General features: G+C 48.9%; 1 protein-coding gene across 3 annotated transcripts in view; it reads left to right on the plus strand.

Moving 5' to 3' along the window:
• The first annotated feature begins 354 nt into the window (after positions 1-354).
• Positions 355-21,191, plus strand: part of LOC109280709 (flagellar attachment zone protein 1) — a 41,556-nt gene continuing 20,719 nt past the window's right edge. Inside the window, exons 1-17 of one of the 3 annotated variants that reach the window (XM_059714887.1) lie at positions 355-445; positions 1,386-1,805; positions 2,290-2,441; positions 4,142-4,454; positions 5,468-5,565; positions 7,364-7,454; positions 9,975-10,100; positions 10,904-11,029; positions 12,633-12,737; positions 12,933-13,121; positions 14,023-14,237; positions 14,794-15,022; positions 17,466-17,545; positions 18,261-18,357; positions 19,193-19,263; positions 20,044-20,107; positions 21,009-21,155. In XM_059714887.1, the coding sequence (XP_059570870.1) occupies positions 1,581-1,805; positions 2,290-2,441; positions 4,142-4,454; positions 5,468-5,565; positions 7,364-7,454; positions 9,975-10,100; positions 10,904-11,029; positions 12,633-12,737; positions 12,933-13,121; positions 14,023-14,237; positions 14,794-15,022; positions 17,466-17,545; positions 18,261-18,357; positions 19,193-19,263; positions 20,044-20,107; positions 21,009-21,155 (2,328 nt within the window). In that variant the 5' untranslated portion in view covers positions 355-445; positions 1,386-1,580. The remainder of the gene's footprint in view (positions 446-1,385; positions 1,806-2,289; positions 2,442-4,141; positions 4,455-5,467; positions 5,566-7,363; positions 7,455-9,974; positions 10,101-10,903; positions 11,030-12,632; positions 12,738-12,932; positions 13,122-14,022; positions 14,238-14,793; positions 15,023-17,465; positions 17,546-18,260; positions 18,358-19,192; positions 19,264-20,043; positions 20,108-21,008; positions 21,156-21,191) is intronic. The other 2 variants (XM_059714888.1, XM_059714889.1) reach the window with 2 other exon arrangements.

The following is a 21,191-nucleotide window of genomic DNA, read 5'->3' on the forward strand; positions in this document are numbered from 1 at the left end:
CAACAACCCCACTAGTACCCAGTTAGTGGAAGGGGCAGGCTGGGTGTTTCCCTGCTTGCTGCAGTTTTACTTTTGTTACTGGAGAAATGTAAGGGGCAGATGAGAGGACCCAGGTGTGTGCAGCTTCTTTGAATGGGACAAGGCAAGCACAAGCTTGCCTTGATCCCAGTGAGTAACTCCCCAAAGGCTGGTTCCCCATCCTGCCCCTTCCACCCCTCTTCCACTGGCAGCCACCTGCATTTCACAATCTCGGTCAGTCTATCAGGAGAGGGGAAATGGGCACTTTGAGGCTTGTTGCCTGCTTGGTTGCTGTGGCAGCAGCAGTCCTGTGTTCCCTGGCTTGGGCAGACGTAGTGCATGCAGCAGCTCAGCATAAGGACTAGACTCCCAGGAGAGCTGATCTCTAGGGATTTCTGAGGAGCTGTGGGGGGACACTCACTGACAGGTAGGTGGATTTAAGCTCTGCTCCTCTCACTAGCCCCAGGGTTGCTTCTATCCAGAACCTGGAGCAGGTGGATACAGCTTGGGGCTTTCCCACTTCACACTCACTAGGCAATTGTGGCACTTCCTATTGAATGCCCTGTGATGGCAAACACAAGCCTTTTGGAACAGAGATGGGGGAGAACAGCATGGATCAAATGGTGTTTTGGGGGGGAGGAAAGGTTCGTCCTTTGAATTCTCCCCATTTGAGGATCAGGTGTTGCTGAGAAATTCACATAGACTCCTTTACCGACTGCTTGGCATCTCCAAGTCCACGATAAGAGTCTCAAGCAACAATGGCAGTAATATTTCATGCCCACAGTTCTGTTCACAGCAGGCTCGACCAGCTAGGGACTTAGCTGCTGCAGCTCTTTATGCTCCTGCCATCCCCATAGCAGAGAAGAGCGGCCTTCAACCTTGTCACTGCGGTAGGACATAAGTGTTCCTAGTTTTGATCTCATTAAGGCAGTCACCACAGTAAGGAGAGATGGCAGCCAAAGAAGGTGGAAAGGAGAAATGTCTGTGTTTGTCTGCATAGGCATTTATACCAAGCTCATCACTGTGGTCTCTGAAAAGACAAAGGCAGGGGTTCCCAATGGGTCAAAACCATCAGTGAGGGCCACACATTCATGTAAGAGAGGGAGATTGCAAACTCCCTCCCATTCTTTCTCTCCAGTCATCTAACCAAGCAGATCTGCTCAGCTGGGCACAGCTGGGTCCTCCTTAGATGCTAGGAGCTGCCTCAGCTTATTGTGTTGCTTGCCACAGCACTGTGGGAAGTGGAATGGAGGGTTCTGGGGTAGCCTGGTAGCAAGTGATTGAGAAAAGGGGCCATGGGTAAGATACCGAGTAGGAATTCCCATTGTGGGTGTGCACTGACCTTTTTTGTTGCCCTTGGTTGACAGGCCCTTGATACTTCACACCACAGCTGGATACCATCTCCTCCCAGTGCCATGGAGCTAGATCTGTGACACTTCCCTTGGAAGCTCCAGGGAAGCAGCACCAGGTCCCATGACAAGAGAAGACGTTTCTGAGACACTGCTGCCCTGATGATCATTCGGGGAGGTTGTTCCCTGTTCCATTGCACCACAAGGCCATAAATGTCCCACCAGAAGTGGAGTGGCTTTACTAGCTTGCCAGCCCAGTACAGCAGTGATGGATGCTTCCAGTTCAGCACTGACTTGGGGTCCTTGGGCTGGACTGGCAAGAGCCTTGAGAGACACAGGAGAGGTCCACAAGCATCTCCACCCTCCTCCATGTTGGAACTGGAAAGAAGCTACATTAACAGCTGCCCACTCTTGGGCAGGGCCCCATTCCAAGCAGAGGTAATGGGACTAGGCCGACCTCTCTGCTGGGGGTGCCAAAGCCAGGCAATTCACTCTGGGGCTTCATAATATCTTCTGGTGGGGTCATTCTCCACTCCTAGCCTTCTGCTTATCACACTGTGGCCCTTTATGTCCCATTGGCTGGTCTAAGAAGTGGAGCAATACACCCTCACCCTCCCAACCTCCCACGTGGCATAGAGGCACTAGGTATCACCTCTGACACACCTAAGTGGCCCTCTCCCCACACGGATGCTTTGTTCAAGCACTGAACAGCCAGGATTGTTTGTGGGGTAGTCATCACTCTTCCTATGATTCTTGTATTTGGTCAGACAATCATGCCTGTGAGGACATTAACAGGGGGCAATTCCAGTGTTGATGGGAGGAGTGAAGGGAAGAGGAAGAGTATATGTCAAAGTAGGGGCTGGGGACAAAAATAAATCACATCTGTCCTTCACATCAGTGGTCTCTTCCTTATCTCATTCAGAACTCTTTTCCTGGGACACAAGGATCTCTGGAGCCCAACCCCTCACACAACCCCTGGAAAGTGGACAGCAGGGGCTTTCTCAGCTCCCAGCTTGTTGAACGAGCCAGGTCCACGAGCCCCCTGCGAGGGATCCACTCTATCAATAGTGGGATGTAAGTTCATCTTCCAGAATGCTTGGGACAATGACCTGGGGCCAGGGGGAAATCAGCTGGACATATCCCTGACTTTGCAGGTGAAGGACTTCTTGGTTGAGATGGTTTGGAAGGAACCTCTCCTATGGAAATACAATGTATATGTTGCAATAGGTTTTAGAAAGGAAGGAAGATCAGTGAACGCCCTGTACAGCTCCTTTTTTCGAGCAGTGAGTAACCACTGGAGCTCTCTGATGCAGTGCAGTGTTGGAGCAAACTGTTTATTTCGTTTCCAAAAGGTTCAGACGCTTGCAACTGCACAAGCACCACCAGCAGTCCTATTTGTAAGATAAGACAGTCAGGGCTATTCATCCTCCAGCTTTGGGGCAGCAGCTGATCACCAGTTGTAGCCAGGAAAAAAATCCCTGGCAGGGTATAACATTGTGTTAATAGGTACTGTACTCAGAGAGGTCTTCTTCTTCCTCAGAAGCATCCAGCAGTGGCCAGTCTTCACTGCAGGGATCTCAACTAGATGTCTGTCCAAGATAGACTTTTCCAATATTCTTAAACACACAAGCAGGGCTGTGAATTAATAGGCAAAGATAACACATACAATATTTTTTTATATTGCACTAGCAATGAAGCATGACTGTTATTTTGGAGAGGCTGGTTTTGTTTACCCTAGTGCTGAGACATGCTACACATCTGCAATCCCCATTAGTTTTACCAGGAGTTAAAGGTACTGTGCTCATCTCAGGACCAGGTTTTGACTATGGCCTGCATGCCCATTCTGGTTCTGCCATCTCGTATGAATAGAGAAGATGGTGTTTCTGCTCAGACCCTTTCAGATCCTATGATGGGATACAGTGGAAGTTGTAGTCCAGTAGATTCTGGGGCACCTTTGGGAACACAAACCTAGTCTTCCCTGCATTTGCCTGAGGACTCCCTGGAGGTGTCAGATGTGAACTGTGAGCTTTCTGAACCTTTCCGTGGAATGGGTTGAAGGATTTTGAATGTACGAGGAGACATTTCCTTCCAACTGCTTCTAGAAAATATGAGTGAAGTAAGAGTTAATGAAAACTAACAGGTTGCTGAGTTTTTAGTTGTAGCTGTATTGGTCTAAGGACATAGACACTAGCAGGCAAGGTTCTTTGGGTAGATGTGATATCTTTTATTAGACCAACTGAGTAGTTGGAAAAAAGTTCTTAGCAAGCTTTTGGGTGCAGTCACCCTTCTCCAGGCATAGAAAGTCTCTGCTGTTCTGAGACTGTAAGGACAGTAAAGACTTCCTATGCATGAAGAAGGGTGACTGCACCTGAAAGCTTGCTAAGAACTTGTTTCCAACTACTCAGTTGGTCTAATAAAAGATATCACATCTACTTAATTAACCTTGCCTGAAAACTAACAAAACATTCATAGAATTGGGAGGTCTGAATAAAAAACCCTCCCTTCTCGATCATTCAGGTTCCATGAGGGCAATACCTTCCTTGTTCTCCAATTGTCCAATGTCCAGATTCTCCTAGGAAAAAATGGAGTAGGCAAGATGACTGTTCCTAAATGTGTCCAGAATTCACTATGCCAGAGGGTGAATTCTGAATGATGGATTAGGGAAAGTCATTGTCATTCTTGAAGTCTTCTGTGAGCTCTTCACAAGGCTCTGACTTCCCAGGCTTTCTAGTCAGTCTCTAAAACATAAAGATGGTCTCTCTTTTCCTTGGCAGATTTTTAACTAATAGTGTGGAACATGCCAGGAAACCTCTAAGCCCACCAGTCAGAAGGAGGCATTCTCTGTCTCATCTCCCAGATTGGGATACAGAAGAATATAACCCCTTGGAGCCATTCACTCAAAGGGTGTGGAGTGGATCAGAACGGGACTTGCATCTGTCTTTACCAGCACAGAGGAGAGCTGAGCCAGAGCTCTCTCTTCAGAAGGCTCCCAGGGGTCTGCGGTGGCAGGAGGAAAAATTGGAGAAGTGGGATAAGAAGCTGGCACTCAGCAGTGTGAAGTATGAGCTGCTTTCCCTTAAAAAGAAGGTAAATGAGTCTCTCCACAGTCTAGAGAACTGTGTAAGAACCTGCCTGGTCTGGACACAGGAGTAGTTATAGGTCCCAGTCTTTCCAGATGTCCACCTGCTTGATTTCAGTCAGGGCTACATGTGCCTTGGACCTCAACCAGCTCTGAGGTATAGAGACATAGCACATTATGCCCGAGAGAAGGCCTGGTTTGGCCACTTATCTGTCCCCTTTGGTTGGACTTGGGCATTTTTGGGCATGAGGATGTCTCCAGTACAGTAGGGCATGATGGTACTGTTCACCCTCTCTATGCCAAACCCATGGAAGAACTCTCAGGACCAGGGCCATCCCTAGGGGACGGCAAATCGGGGTGACCACCTTGGGCTCTGCACTTTGGGGGCCCCCGCGGTCAGTGCCGTATAGGGCCTGCTGTGGCTGCCACTCACCGCTGCTGCTGAGAGCCGCTGGCTCTGCCACCACCGCCGAATGCTGCCAGCTCCAGCCACTTGCCACCTTCCCCACCCCCCCCGGGCCCCGCACAGGCTGATATGCCCCAAGCCCCACACACTCCTAGGGACGGCTCTGCTTAGGACACATCTGATGTGCCTGGGAGGTGGCATAGAGCCACCAAGACACAAGATCTGTCCATTTGCTCCATAAATGACCGAGTGGAGTGCTGTGGGGCATGCCTAAGAGTTTGCTATTTGCCAATTTTAGATGTGCTGGGCAGGGCTAGTTTCCCCATGACAGCTCCAGGCTTGGGAAGGAGGTTGTGTAGTCTAACCGTGACCTCAGTGACTCTACTAAGCTTTGGACCAGGCCATCTCTTTAGTGAGTTGCAAACTGTAGCAACTCCTCTAAGGCATTAGGACTTAGAGGAGCAGCTCCTCGTTTCTATCCAGTCTGTATCATAGAGAACAGAGGTTGAGCCTCCCCTGGCCTTGTGCTCTGCTAGGGTTAGTATAAAACCCTGTTTCTGGGGGAGCAAACTCTGTTGAGCTTTGAATTCTTCTCTGACCTGGTCTCTTCCGTAGCAGATGGAGAGGTCCCTGGCTCAGCTAGAGAAAGAAAAGAACTGGCTGGAGCTGTCTCGCTACGAAGACGAGAGGCAGAACGGGGACCTGCGTGAAAAGTGAGTGGCCTGGGCTGGGTGGTAAAAAGGCTTGGGTTAGTGATTCTAGGCCAAGGACATGTAGGATTCAGGCAGCTGGGACAAGAGAGAGAGGCGGTATTTCCAGGGAGGATTGGTTCAGATAGCAACACAAGGAGCTTCCTATTTAACCTGGGAAACTGCTGCAACTTGTTGAAAGGTGGGGAGCCAGAGTGGGTTTTTCAAAGGAGCCTAAGAGAGTTGGGCACCTACATTCAGTGGGAGTTTGGTACCTCCCTCCCTCCCTTTGGCACCTACCTACCACCTACTTCTCTAGGTCTTGTAGCAAGCACTATACTATCCTCTTTAGTTCCTGACAGCATTAGTGGGGCAGCAGTGATGGAAAAGCACCACTTAGATCATGGGGAGAGCTCTGGTGGCCACACGGGATGGTGGCACTCAGGCTCGTATGATAAATAAAAGGTAGTAACTGTTTACTGGGGGCAGTCTGACATCTGAATTGCTGATTGGGGTAATGCTTGTGTCTCCTGATGCTTGAGACCAGCAGCTCAGAGGCAGAGACCCACAAGGCACAGAGATTCAATCCAGCCTTGGTCAGTAAAGAGTGACTAAGAGTCATTGCTATACAGATGGTCTCTATCGATTTCCAAGGGGACAGGTACCTCCATCAGTAATGCCACCTGTGAGTCTGGCAGTGTCTGGCAGTTGGGCACTTCTCACAAGCCTTGAATTTACCGCATTAACCCTGTGCTTATTCCTTTGGGTGCATTAGGGGAAGGGGCTGGAGTAGAGGTGGAAGTTAATGAGGGCATCTACACGAGATGCTACGTTGCCATAGCAACAAGCTGTGGCAACATAGCTCGTTGCTACAGTGAGTAGCATCAGTGGGCATGAACCACGATGCCACCACAACTGTGCAGTAGCAATGAGCTACTGCACAATAGTTCATTGCTACTGGACTGTAGGGTCAGAAATGACCCGTGTGCCGCTGGGACTGCGCAGTACCAACTGTGCAGTGGGGTGCACATGTAAACGCACCCAGTGGGTGACAGAGGCTGCGAGTGAACATGGGGCTCTGGGCAAGATGGTAGTTTGGGGTCTTTTTAGAAAGGGCACAGGGAAGGGATGCACAGAACAGCATTTCTCAACCCATGGGTTGCAACCCAAAAGTGGGTTGCAAGAATACTTCAAAAGGTCACAAGTGGGGGAAAGGGCAGGGGGGGAGCTGTGTGGTCAGACTGACAACACCAGGGCTAGTGCCCGTGCTCTTGGGGGCAGGGCAGCTGGGAGACCCTGCTTGGGGGCAGGAGGGACCATGACCAGGCTGTCTGGTGCAGTGCAGAAGCCGCAGCCCAGGGCAGGTGTGCCACAGGCCTCCCTTCCTTCTCCTTCCAGCCCGTGTCACTACTGCCTACATGAGCCAGAGCCACCACAGTCACTGCTGGAGGGAGCTGGGGGGGAGGGGGAGGGTGGCAGGGGGCTGTGGGTTGGGAATGAGGGGCCCCAGGCATGGCCTGGTGGGGCAGGGGACTGTGGGTCTGGTGTTGGCAGGGCCAGGCAGGGGTAGGTTGGGACAAACCATCGATCTTGGCAAATGGGTCCCAGTACAAAAAAGGTTGAGAACCACTGGCATAGAAGAAAAAGGGTCCAGATGGAGCATGAGAGCTGTTGAGAGTCAGCTGTAAGAAGTGCCCTGATAGGGGAATGGGTGGGGATGGAACATTTAAAATGGCACAGGGAGAATTGGGGCAGGAGCAATGGAATAGCATAATCTGTTTGTGTTTGCACATGTGTGTGCCAATGTTTACATGTTTTCTAGGATCCTTCATTTGGAGATGGAGATGGCAAAGGCTAAAACCTGCTTGGGCAGAATGAGGTGCTGCTCGGTCTCACCAACTCCCCGCTCTGCGGTAAGGAAGGCCTGGGCATGGTGCCTAAACTATGCCTAAAAAGGCCAGCAAAGGCACTGAACGTAGCAGGATCTGGGGAGCAGCAAATTAAATCACATGCAGTGCAGACACTAGCACTGGCATGGGGCCACAGGTCGTAGCACCACATTCATTAGAGAAATGAAGACTCCAGGAAGGGTCAGCACTTGGGGCTGTATGCAGTATCCAGTGTAGAACTGGTCCCAGGCTGGAGCTGCACAGGGGGGAATGCAGTATCTCTAGGCACTTGGGCTGCTTTAAAGGGCTAATATTTGGGGTCCAGTTCCCATGCCATACAGTTCCCATGCCACACAGAGAAGCCTGTAGAGCAGTCAGCCTATGCACTTGGTGATTGGTCTCAGACTCTGCTACAAAACTGTTAACAGGCTCAGGAGGCTTTGACACTTGCCATCCTGAGGCAGCAAACTATAACAAGGTCAGATATCATTAAGGAACACTCAGGAGCTAAATATAGCGCAGGGCTAGGAGAGGGGGGAAAAAGACCAGTGACCATGAAGATCCCAAAGAGCTCTGTGGTCCAGTCTGAGATCTTAAGGACAGCTTGGGCCCTTGGTCTTGCATGGGTATGTGGTGTGGGGACAAAAAGGCTAAAAACAGGCATTGGTTTTATCCAGGATCTGATTGTCTGGGGCTTTGACTCACATCTAAACAGGTGGGAGGGTTGGGGTGGAGGTGGCAGGGCTTGTCTACTCAGAGAGCTTGAATGGCAGTTAACTCAAATTAGCCCTTGATTGTCCTGGAAAAAAACGTGTTTTCTGGGTGCTTCACAGGTGCTTAAAGTGGGACAATGGGCTGGTACTCTGGCTAAAAACAGATGTAGGATTTTTCCAAGATAAAGCCTTTTATTCTGAAACCCTACAGACATTCAAGCCCATTGTCCCACTTTAAGTACCTGTAAAGCATGAAGCACCGTGATAATGCTTTTCCCAGGAGAATCGGAAATTCCAGTTAATTGCCATTCAAGCTGTGTGTGTAAAGGACTTTTGTCCACCCTCCCACCCCCTTGATAGTTCAAAGCCCAGGACAATCAGACCTGAAGGATCCCAGGATAAAAAGCTTTATCTCAGGAGAAATCTGACATCTAATTTTAAGTAAAAAGCCACTTGCTGCATCCCAGTCTCCAGTGCTAGAAGAGTCGATGTGCCCAAGAGACATGCCACTGTGAAGGGGGTGGAGGAGGCATGGTGTCATGGCTCGGCCCATCCTGCCACACTGAGTGGCCAGCTGCAGGGAGGGTATATCATGGACACTTCACTGGCCCATTGTTCCTTCTCCTTCATAGCTCCATGTTCTCTGGGGAACTATAGCTCACTGTCACCTGAAGAAGGGTGTTTGTACTGAAAGCTTACAAAGAACAAATTTTCCAACTATATAGTTGGTCTAATAAAAATATCACATTTACCCAGAGAACCATGTCACCCTTAATGTGGGGCAGTGGGTAATTGGCACAAGCTGGCCTGTAATGTGAGAGCACAATAGACATACTTCAGGCAGGCAGGCAGGTGTGTGTGCGCATGCGCACGCACACACACACTCTTTCTCTCTCTCACTTTGGCATGTGGTTGAGGCTGGTCATATTACCTATTACAAGCAGCATTTGTTAGGGACTTGGCTTTCTTGTGGCTAGCTGATCAAACTATTGCCAACCCTTACATTATAAATCAGGAGATATTTTTAAAGAGAAAAAGTAATTTCTGAGTTCTTTTCATTTCCCATTTAGTTTCACAGCCTTTTGATCCCATGTGGGTCCCATTGTGCAGCTTTTCTTTGCTGCTATGAGTGCTGGATTTTTTTTTTTAGATAAAACCTGGGATTCTGCTGAAATCACATGAATCCTGCAGTTGTGGCTTTTAGAAAAGCACCCAGTATATCCTGAGAGTCGATCTAAAATCCCAAGTATTGCCTATCTTTCCGATCTGGTCCTCATTCCCAGGAATAAAGATTTGCCTAATAATTTCCAACCTGGTGGTGGGCTTCTGTCTTAGTCTGTTCACTCTGAGAACAAGTCTACAAAGTATCATTGGTCACCTGAATCACATGGTGTGGATTCCTCCACTTGAATTGGTTGCTAGATTTTTTTTTTCCAATGGGAGAATGATGAATACTAATAGTGTGCTCCCATGGCAGATTGCTGGTGTTAATATTTGTGAAATGATCAGATGTCATCACTGTTTCACTAATCCCCGGCAGTCGTGCAAATGCTTGTTAATAGTGAATCAAGAACAAGCAGAATGAGCTGAGTGAAGGAATAGGTGAGATTTTCTGGTTTGTGTATGTAAGAGATCAAATTGGTTGAATGAGAATTAAAATCATTAAGTCATTCTGAATAAGTCTGAAAGCCAAACTGGGGGCTTTCACTGAGATAAGTATTTGCAGAGCCAGCTGGTTGGTGTTTGCCCATTCCTACGTGTGCTGTTGGGCCATCAATGACTTGGGTGGCACATCACAGCTGGTTGGGGTACCTTCTGTGTTGATCCATAGGGAAGGAAGGAGCAGAGCCAAGAAATGACAGCTCTTCAAGAAACCCTGAGTAGCTTTCAGGACCGACTGAAGGACTTGGAGGGAGAGCGAGAGGAAATGGCCCTGCAGCTGACCTCCACCAAAGAAGTAAGTCCCTTGGTCTTGTCCTACATGCTCCCCCACTTTTGGAAAGGACTTGCCTATTTAGGATCCACCTGCAATAAATCCATGGGTTGGAGATAACAGACCTGGTTATCCTGAACCTCATATGTGGGAAGTCTGGGCTGGGAATCACCCACTTCAGCTCCCAAAATGCAGGCTGCTTGAATTCCAGGTGATCCCCTTTAAATAGGAGCAAGGAATCACTGAAGAGCAATAGAAGTACTTGCTCAGGCACACAAAACCAGGATGCCCCAGGCCATGCTGTCACATGCATCAAGTCCTATTCATTCACTTCTATGTCATTCTCACACATAGCTCTTAGGCCCCACTTCCTGGGTGATGGGTGACCCTCTAAGAGTAACTACCCCATAATTCAGATTTTGTTAGTAGTCCCTTTGGCCAACCTCTGGCCAATAGTGCTTGTGCATCATGAGGTTTTCAGCTATAGGATGCACGCTTTTCCCCCAACCTCAGTCTCCTTCCTTCCTCATTCAGGTACCTGAGCTCTTTGCAGGTCTCCTGAAGAGCCTGCATGTCTTTCCCTTGGCCTCTAGCACCCTGCTGTTCCCCTAGCAGCTGGGTGCACTCCATCTCCAGAACCTGGATCTGGTTGGTGAGGATCTTGGTCCCTGGAAGCTGAACAAGGAGTTGCCCACTCTCATACTTGGCTGCCCAGACCCTCTGCCAGCTTCTTTCCAGGAGAGGACTCCATTACCCTCAAAATTCATATATTTGTATTGAGACAACATACCTCCTTTAGAGTCTCTGTGCTATCTTTTGGTTCCTAGGCTCAGCAGCTGGCTTTCAGTCAGACCAGTGAGGCCAATCAGAGAGCAACAGACTTGTTTCAGGCAAACAAAGCCCTGCATGAAGAAATCAACAGACTCCAAGCAGCGTGCAGTAGCATCAGCCTGGTATGTAGATGGAGCAAATGCATGGCTTTGAGAAACAAGCCACTTCCAAGTTAATGGCTACAGGTTACAGAGAGGGGCTTTGTGTGGAGCAGATGAGTCATGGAAACAAGAAAAGCAAGATGTGATGGGTGTGTGAGAGAGGCAGAAGTCTTTGGACACACACGTCAAGGAGAATACAAGTATGATTCATAGCTTGGCCTGATTGTGTGTATTACACAATTAATTAGCTTAGTGCTTATGTGCTACCTGGTATGTCATGTACATAGGGGTCATAGGAAAGGAGGGCTGGAAGGGACTTCATAAGATCATTTAGTCCAGCTCAGGATCATCCCTAACTAAACCGTCCCAGCCAAGTCTATGTATAACCTGCTCTTGAAAATGTCCAGGGGTAGAGATTCCAGGGGTAATGCCTGGCCACCTCATAGTCAGAAAGTTTTTCCTAATTTCCAAACTAAATATCCTCCGCTGCAGTTTAAGGCTATTGTTCCTAGTCCTGTCTCCTATGGCCAGAGGAGATGGGCTATCTCCATCTACATGCACATACTAATGTGTTGGTGGGTATGTCATCTTGTGGATGACTCAAGCAGAGGACACAAATCCTACTGCTATTGACCAGGCTTGTGTGAATGATAGATTTTGGGTTCAGCAGCTAAGAGTATGAACAGATTAAACATGTATATTAGTTTAATCAGCATTACACTGGTGCAAGAAAGCAGTGAACAGATACACATACCTGCAAAGCATGGTGACTTTGAGCAAGCAAATAGAGAACTAGCCATTAAAGAATCAGGGCTCATTCTACTGCTGTATGTTACTGCTATTATGTTTAGCCTGTCTGCAACCATTGTGGCTTAGCAGTTTGTTCTTACCTGCTCATATGCTACCTAATGACAAGGTATCATAATAGGTACCTACTGTGTAAACTACCTTGAGATACCAGTGAGATTCTGGATCCTGGTATACTTTACATCAGTATATAAACCCCATGTAAATTGCATTCAATACCTCTTCATCCTTTCTTGCCAAGACAGGACACGAAACATTTGGTTATAAATTATATTGGGTAGACAGAAGAAGCATTTTTTTGCCCCAAATTGAATCAAGTTTTTTTTTTGTTTTCATGTTATTTAGCCTTTTTATACACTTTTAAAAAAGAACTTAGGTCAGTTTCCAAGCAAAGATGTCCTTTTGAAATGAAAAGTTGCAGCATTTCACATAGAAAATGTTGCAAGAAGAAAAATGTTTTATCTTTTCTGAAATACTTTCTTTTCTCTCCCCCCCCACCCTCCCTAGTAGAGCTGTTTTGCCAAAGTAGCCTTGAAATAATTGGAAATAGTTTTGACCACTCTGAAACTACATTTTTTGGCCAGTTGACTACCCTCTGGGAAATACTCACTTAGCTCTACTCCTGAAAGCTAAAGAAAATTTCTTCTTGGGATTAAGGGCTATGAGAATGGAGAAGGTGGTCCACATTTTGATTGCCTGCTCTGAAGTTTTATAAGGTGGGCACTGGGTAGCAATAGAGGCCACTGAGTCCATGAATCTCTTCAGAGAGGCCAGTGTGTTTTTCCCACCCCAGTGTGTCATATATATTACTATGCAGGAGAAGGAGCTGCTGTCTTCCAAGGTAGTCAGGCTGGAGGAGGGAGTGTCTGAGCTCACAATGAAGCTAAAGCCTGCCTTGTCTGACAGGAACAGACTCCTGAAGGTACAAAGAAGGCACTTGGGGACGAAAAAGGTGGAAGAATGGTGATGAAGATGGGAAGTGGGACACAGGAGAGGAGCAATGTGGTGGGAGAAGGAAGAGCATAGATATCATGGGTGTCAACATGGCCTGAATAGCAGCTGGATGGAGGGGAGACAGGCTAGGATTTTGAGTTGTCATGAGCTCCTTGGCTTCTAGGAGAAGGTGGAGCTGCATCAGCAGGTGCAGGCACTCACCCTGCAGCTGGAACATGCACAGAGGAGCCAAGAGGGGTTTAATGACCAAGTGTCAGACCTTCACGTGGAGCTGGTGAGCACTAAAGCCCAGGCCAACCACCAGGACCAAGAGAAGGTCCGGATGAAAGAGGAGTTGGAGACCATCCAACAGGTAACTCTTGGAGTGACGAATGGACTCCGTGGGCATCCCCTGGTACTGCTGACTCTGGGCTGGCCCCTCTTCTCTGTCACTGTTGCTTTCAGAGCCAACCCTCCTCTGGGAGATAGGGGCACAGGGGACCCAGCCTAGCAAGAGCAGGGACAATCTGCTTTAATCCAGTGGTTTCCTAAGACCTTACTTTCCCTTTAACTGTTTGATTTATATTCCTGACCACTTCCCCTACCACACTACCAGTGCCCAACCAAGGTAGAGTATTGGCCAAAGCTGGTGCCCATCACTGCCCCCAAGGGAGGTCTGTAGACCTTTTCCTCTCTAACAGTTTTGTGAGTTAGCAGAGACATTTCCAGAGCCAGAGACCCACAGTCCCCTTGCCATCATCTCTGGCTGGTGATGTCCTCACTTCATTGGTACCCATATCAGGCCTTGCAAGGAACTGGTATGAATCTCTCAGGCTCTATTTAGAGCACATGGAAAATCTCCTGGGAGTTGTAACACAAAGAAAACCTTCCACTGCCCCAGGCACCAGGAGCTGCAGAGGGGAAGGTCTCCTCTCTGATGGGGCTGAGGTGAGATGGAAGAGGTGCAAAGACAGTGTGGAGGGAGGAGGTCCCTGGGAGGATGGTAGGTGCTTTGGATGTTCCTGGCTCTTTAATACTCCTGGGAGGGACAGGGCTGACCTCATGTCTTTGTAAGTCCCCTGGTCAGCCTGCTTTGGTAGGTCACTTGGTGCAAGCTTGTTTTGCATCCCTGCCCCATGCCTTCTCATTACATTCAGCCATTTCTCTTGTGCTGGGTGGACATCACTGTGTTGAATTCAGGTCTCAGTGTGATGGCTGGTTTGGGGATGAGAGCTGTGTACATAGAGCATTATCTCATGGACTTCTTCTTTCAGGAGAATGAGATGCTGTCCTCTGAGCTGGGTCAGAGCCGGCAGAGGCTGGAAACTTCCCTGGATCAGCTCCATCAGTTGGAGGCTGAGAAGAAGATTCTCACCAACCAGATCCAGGCTCTGGAGATGGAGCGCACCCAACTGCTAAGGGAGCAGCAGGATGCTAGAGGCCAGGGAGAGGACATGCAGGCTCTTCAGGAGACCTGCAAAGAGCTCAGGTACCTGAGTGGGGAAGGAGACTGAGGTTGGGGGAAGAGTGTGTATCCTCTAGCTGAAAACCTCATGATGCATCTCTAGTCTCCAGAGTTGGGGGCTTTATGGGCAAAGAAGGGCAAGGGGATGGGAAGGATAAGGGTTTCCTCCAGTCTACGTGATGCACATCAAATGAACTGGCTTCCTATTGCTGGAGTCCAACCCAGTCCCACTGTGTGCTGCCCAGCCCTATTCACAAAGGCTATGCTCCAACGCTGAATAATATTATGTGATCCTTGGTAGCAACATGTGGTACCAGTTCTGGAGCAGACACTGATGGGGTGAGGAATTAGCAGCTTGGGTCACTGGGCTACTAACAGAAGGAGAGAGTGGTTTCCAGTTTGGATTTAGCACAGGAGGCAGTCCCAGGCACCAGGAGTTGCAGTGGGGGAGGTTTCCTCTCTGATGGGGCTGAGGTAAGATGGAGGAGGTGCAGAGACAGCGTGGAGGGAGGAGGTCCTTGGGGAGGATGGCAGGTGCCTTGGATGTTCCTGGCTCTTCAGTGCTCCTGTCATTTATCAGGATCTCGCAGTCCCTGCTGCAGAGGAAGAAGGAGATGCTGCAGGCTCGCTGTGAGGAGCTGGAGGCTGCCCTGCAGCACAAGAGGGAGGAGATAGGCTGCCAGCTGACAGAGCAGCAACAGGTTGCCCAGCACTGGAAGGACAGGTGGCACCAGGTGGCCGTGGCCCTGAAGACTAAAGAGGAGGAACTAGAGCACACACACCATGAGCAGCAGAGCCTGTCTGCCAAGGTGGGACATGGCCTATGAGCCCCAGGCTGGCTGCTGCCCTCCTGCCCAGCCTGGCAGCCTCACCACTGCCCTGTCCTGCTCTCCCTCCCCACCATCACCATGCCCACCCATCCTCTTTCTCCTTTTTACCATGTGTCCTTCCAGTAGACTGACCAGCCCAGGAACTCCTGGGTTCTCATGAGCTGTACCACCAAGTCACTGTGTAACTATATCCCATCTGCAAGCAGACCTGGACAAGTTTGCAAGCAGACCTGGACAAGTTGCAAGCAGACCTGGACAAGTTGGACAAGTGGGCAGAAAACAACAGGATGCAGTTCAACAAGGAGAAATGCAAAGTGCTGCACCTAGGGAGGAAAAATGTCCAGCACACCTACAGCCTAGGGAATGACCTGCTGGGTGGCACGGAAGTGGAAAGGGATCTTGGAGTCCTAGTGGACTCCAAGATAATCATGAGTCAGCAGTGTGACGAAGCCATCAAAAAAGCCAATGGCACTTTATCGTGCATCAGCAGATGCGTGACGAATAGGTCCAAGGAGGTGATACTTCCCCTCTATCAGGCGCTGGTCAGACTGCAGTTGGAGTACTGCGTGCAATTCTGGGTGCCGCAGTTCAAGAGAGATGTGGATAACCTGGAGAGAGTCCAGAGAAGGGCCACTTGTATGGTTAAGGGCCTGCAGACCAAGCCCTACGAGGAGAGACTAGAGAAACTGGACCTTTTCAGCCTCCGCAAGAGAAGGTTGAGAGGCGACCTTGTGGCTGCCTATAAGTTCATCACGGGGTCACAGAAGGGAATTGGTGAGTATTTATTCACCAAGGCGCCCCCGGGGGTTACAAGAAATAATGGTCACAAGCTAGCAGAGAGCAGATTTAGATTGGACATTAGGAAGAACTTCTTCACAGTTCGAGTGGCCAGGGTCTGGAACGGGCTCCCAAGGGAGGTGGTGCTCTCCCCTACCCTGGGGGTCTTCAAGAGGAGGTTAGATGACCATCTAGCTGGGGTCATCTAGACCCAGCGCTCTTTCCTGCCTATGCAGGGGGTCGGACTCGATGATCTATTGAGGTCCCTTCCGACCCTAACATCTATGAATCTATGAATCTCTTCCCCTCCCTGTGCCAGTTTACCTGTCTGTACAGCAAAGCCAGGTGCCTGGAGGCATTGGGAAGGCTCATCAGCCAGTGCCTGTAAATCCCTCTGATTGGTTGCACTGGTTTATAATGGCTAAATTCCCTGCCCACCCATCCCTACGTGCATCATAACCCCTTTGCCTCCCCCACCCCACACTCTTATCTTGTTGCTACAGGAAACTGGGAAGTGCAGAGCTTTGTGGTATTTCTTGAGCAGGTGGAGGTGGGGGGAGTTGCCAGGCATTAATTAGGCCCCTGGAGGTTTACAGTCAAGGGGAGCAGAGACATAGGCTGGTATTAGACTTCTCCCCTGAAATGGGCTTGAGTGCTGAAGAACCTGCCAGCTTCTTTTGCTCGCTGGGGCAGAGCCCCAAGGCAGCCCAGACTGACTATGGAGTGGGAGTAGGGCAAATGCTCAGAGACAAAGGATAGGCCTCAGTGGCAAAGCAAAGGACCTGGGAGCAGATGCCAAGCAGAGGCTGATAGCCCTGGAGACTGGCTACCTGGTTTTCCTTGCTGAGTTAAGTTAGTGCAGTAGCGGTGAGAAACTGGACCCAGGCTGCCCCAGCAGTGTGCCTACATCTGTACCCTGGGACAACTACCTCTGTGGGGTGAAGTATCCAGGTTGTAGCCATATTGGTCTAGAGGCAAAAGGGATCAAAACTCATGGCAGAGGTGATATCTTTTATTAGACCAACTAGATATTTGCAAAAAAAATGAAATCTTTATTTGCAAGCTTTCGGGCACAGGCATCCTTCATCAGGCATTTCCTTATAAGTTATGTTCCCCAGCCCCCTAACCATTTTCACTGCCTTCTCCTGGACTCTCTTCAATTTGCTGACATCCTTTCTGTAGTGGAGGACCCAAAACTGGACACACTACTCCAGATGTGGCCTCACCAGTGCAGAATAGAAGGGAATAATCACTTCCCTTGATCTACTGGCAATGCTCCTACAAATGCAGCCCAGTACGCTGTTAGCCTTTGCAACAAGGACTCACTGCTGGCTCATATATGTTGGACACTAAGATGCCCAGCACCAGCATATCAAAGTGAGATGAGATGCTCCTTAAACAAACATTGAACTGGGTGAGAGAGGAACAGAACAATTGTGACTTTCACCCCTCTCCCCTGCCCCTCTCTGCCCATTTTTCAGCAAAATAGAAAGATTTCCTAAATTGTCCAACCAGTTCCAGGGAGCTGAAAAATCAGAGTCAAGGAGGCCTGATGTAGCAGGTCCTCCACTGATGATCCACGCACTAGCCAAGGGGTTGTAAGATTGCTTACAAAACATAACTCCTCTCCTCTTGTGCCTTGCAGTATGCCAAGATCCTGCAGGACAGTGAGATGCTTGAGGCGGATGCAGAGGAGTTGTCTGAGCTGAAAGGTGCTATGCACAGGTAGAGAGAGGAACATTTTCACTCCCAGTGCTGTAGCACTGTGTCCCCATGTACATGTGCTAGATCCTACATCAGACAGCAGTCATGGGATTGGGAGCTGACATTGGCACTATGCTGCCAAAAATGGGAAGGAGTCTGTGTGCCTGTGTGACTTCTGCAGTATCTTAGATTGTGCAGGGAAGGGAAGGCGCTGGGTTATACACACCCCACCCTCTGCATGGGTGTGTGGGAGGTTCTGGCCCACCATTGTATCATCTCCCAAGCATTAGAAGGTTGTGGCATCTGTGTCCAAAAGGGCTGGTTGTCTGCCTGCTGCCTGGCACCGCAGTGCAGTCATCACACCAGCCCAGCATGGATATCAATCACCCATCTAATACGGCAACACACACTCTCTTCCCTCCCTTTGCACAGGTATAAACAACTCCATAAATTGCAGGGTAGTGGGGAATTGGGAGTTGGAGGTACAAACACCACTGCTCTTCATGTGAAGAAAGATGACAAAGTCCAGGCTCAGAGGGGACAGCTCAGGTGCTCCAGGGTGGGACTTTCAGAAGCCCCTCAGTGATCTGGTAACATCTATCCTGGTGAAGGTTAAGGTGGCTGAGGAGCAGATGAGCCAGTGGAAGCTGGGGTGATTTGTGTTTCCAAGTTACTTCAGGGACTGGCAAAAATCTCAGCTGGTAGCGTAAATGTATAAAAGCATTTCCTCCCCTAGCTTGAAGGAAGAAAACAAAGACTTATTGAGGCAGCTGGAGGAGCATCGCAAGGCCAGCCAGGTGCTGCTGCAACAGCAAGATCCGTCTGCAAATGCAGTAAGCACAGCTATATACATACTTTGCCCCATGCCCTTCCAGGAGACCTCAGAGATTTTTCGATTGTCAAGGCTGGAAAGGGACCATTACATTCGTGTCATCTGACCTCCTGCATAGCCCAGGCTGGAGAATCTTGCCTAGGAGTCAGTTGTTCTGTGCGTGTCTCTCGCTCATCTTCCCTACCCAAAAAAGCCTTGAATGCAACAGCTTGTGTTCCGGGTCATTCAGACAGCAAGCAACCCTGCCTACTTTGCATCCCAGTGACACATGCTATATTGCTGGGTGAGCGGGAGATGTAAGGTGCAGGCAGTTACCAGAACAGGCTGGACTGAGGAGCAGAATCCAAGGTGAAACATGGTTCTGACCCATTTCATACTTCCCATTTAACATCTGACTTAGTCACAGTGGAACAGGACAGTGACTGTCTAGGCCAGCTTCACTATCTATAGATCAGACTTGGTACCATTTACAATCCTTCTAGGCCAGCTTCACTATCTATAGATCAGACTTGGTACCATTTACAATCCTTCTATTTTAATACCAGCTACTGCTCTGGCCAGTTGCAAGACTGGTAACAGGTGAGTTTGGGGGAGGTAAATACAAAGATGGAAGTCATGCAAAAGACTTTATGGACTCACTATGCTAGAGCCTATAATGCCAGAGTGGAGAAAGCTCTCCATGTTCCATCTCCACAGACAAACCCAGTGAGGCAGAAGCTGCGGGCAATAGAGGAGCTTGCTAAGGTGGGGAAAATGCCAGATTTGAGGTATGGGAAGGTAATGCCCCTGGTTACTTTGAAACAAAGTACATAAACAAGACATACATGTTTGTCCAGTCTCTGCAGGCATTGGGCTCTGAGAAGACTTCAGACCAGGATGCCCTTTACAAAGAGAACGAGGGAACCCAGTAAGTTCTTGCTGTTGATGTGATGTTACAGAACTTAGACTGACTGGCTAGGAAATCCCTGCAGGTGGTGGAAGAAATTTCTGGTCTGGAAGCCACCAGAGAGCAGTTCTTCATGCTGACTGAAGAGTCTAGGCCCCATCCTGTTGGAGGCACCTAAAAGCTTGAAACTTCCACTTTTGTGTAAGACCCTATGAGGCTAAAACAATTGGAAGTCTTTGGGTCTTCATCCAACAGTGCTGTCAGCCAGGTTATAAGTGTCATGTTATGGGGTGAGCTGTATGGGAAATGCTGGCATCATCTTTTCAAAGGGATCAAATTCATTCCCTGTATAACTCTGATATGCTAAAGGGGTTGATGAATTTACATCCTGACTATCAGATTTAACCAAATATCTCCTGGGCCATGGTTGGAGGGCAATTTCATATTACCTCTATTACACCTGAAGCAAGCTACCCCAAGCTCCTAAGCATGACATATTAATTCTCATCATGGGCCTGCCCCTGCACTGTGAAAATTGATAGCAGAACTCCCATTGGTTTGACTTTGACAGTCATCTAGGATTGGGTCTAAGCAGGAGGGATGCGTACCAAGGTGCTATTGGTTCCTTCTTGGTTTCATGAATCTCTTTCTTGAATGGTCTTATTGGGAGTGATGTTGAAAGTGAGATCTATCAATCGACTTGTTTCCATGCATTTGTTTCTTGCTAACGGTCTTCTTGGGAGTGATGTTGAAAGTGAGATCTATCAATCTACTTGTTTCCATGCATTTGTTTCTTGCTAGTGACAACGTGAAGCAAGTAGAGAATGAAAAATCTGAGAGGGTGGCAGAGATCAGGACGTCACAGGTAGGAATGACTTTGCTCCTCTCTCCATGAGCCCAGTTCAACAAGGAGTGGTAGGGGCCCAGAGTCATTTCAGCTAGATTCAAGGTCCTGGAGTAGGAACTCCTCTGCTCACTAAAAACCCAAGGGGAGTCCCTCCTTAGGTTCTGGTTAGCAGAGCTGCCTTATGATACAGTTTGGTGATGCCTTCTTAGTCCATCTACAGCACTGCATCTTTATGTTGGCACCTGTGCTAGCCTGGAGAAGAGAGTGGAGGTTCAGGTGACCCTGCTGGTCCTGACTTCTGTGAGCCACATCCCTCTGGGTATTCTTGCTCCTGAACCCATAATAACACCTGTCTTTTTGGGATCCCACTATTATGTCTCAGAGCACAAAAAGTTTGTTCTTCCTTAATGGTAGCCTCTTTTAGGTGTGAAAGCTCCTTAATCTCCATCATAGCTCCTTCCCCCCATTAAACATCATCTTAAGACATTCATGTACCAAAGCCTTATTCATGAGCACCTACTGGTCCATATGTATCTGTATTCTATCAGCTGGAACCTCTCTAATTCTCAAGGTACAGCAGTGAGGTTCCATGTCTGAGCTGCAGTAGACCCTAAAAGCAAACATAAGATCAAAAGATGGCCCTAAGAGCTATAAAGTATTTAAAAGTCCTGCATGTCACTTCTGCTCCCCGGGCTTTGCCATGCCCTGGAGAAATAAAGTGATTATTACCTTCCTTGGATTCAGTGTCCATTTGTTTATGCCCAGCCCTGTGATCTGCTCAGTGGGTTGCAACTGTAGCCTTCCAAATGGGCCAGCAGTGCTGCTCAGATTCAGGTGTTCTGGTCTCCCTCCAAGCATGGCTTTTCAGGGTGGTGTGGGTGGTTCTTTATGTAACCCATTTCTTTCCCCACTATGGCAGCAGGACATTGCTTCACTCCTCCGGGTTGAACTGCAGGCTTGCAAGCAAGAGCTGGAACTGGAAAGGAGCCGTAGTCAGGACCTGCATCGCAAAATGCAGCTGCTGCAGGCTGGGAGCAAGCATGGTGCTCCTCCTTCCCCACAGCAGGTCGGTACCATCCTGGGGGTGATGACCAAGCTGGGT

The sequence above is a fragment of the Alligator mississippiensis genome, chromosome 11 (assembly GCF_030867095.1).
Source record: "Alligator mississippiensis isolate rAllMis1 chromosome 11, rAllMis1, whole genome shotgun sequence".
Lineage (NCBI taxonomy): Eukaryota > Metazoa > Chordata > Crocodylia > Alligatoridae > Alligator > Alligator mississippiensis.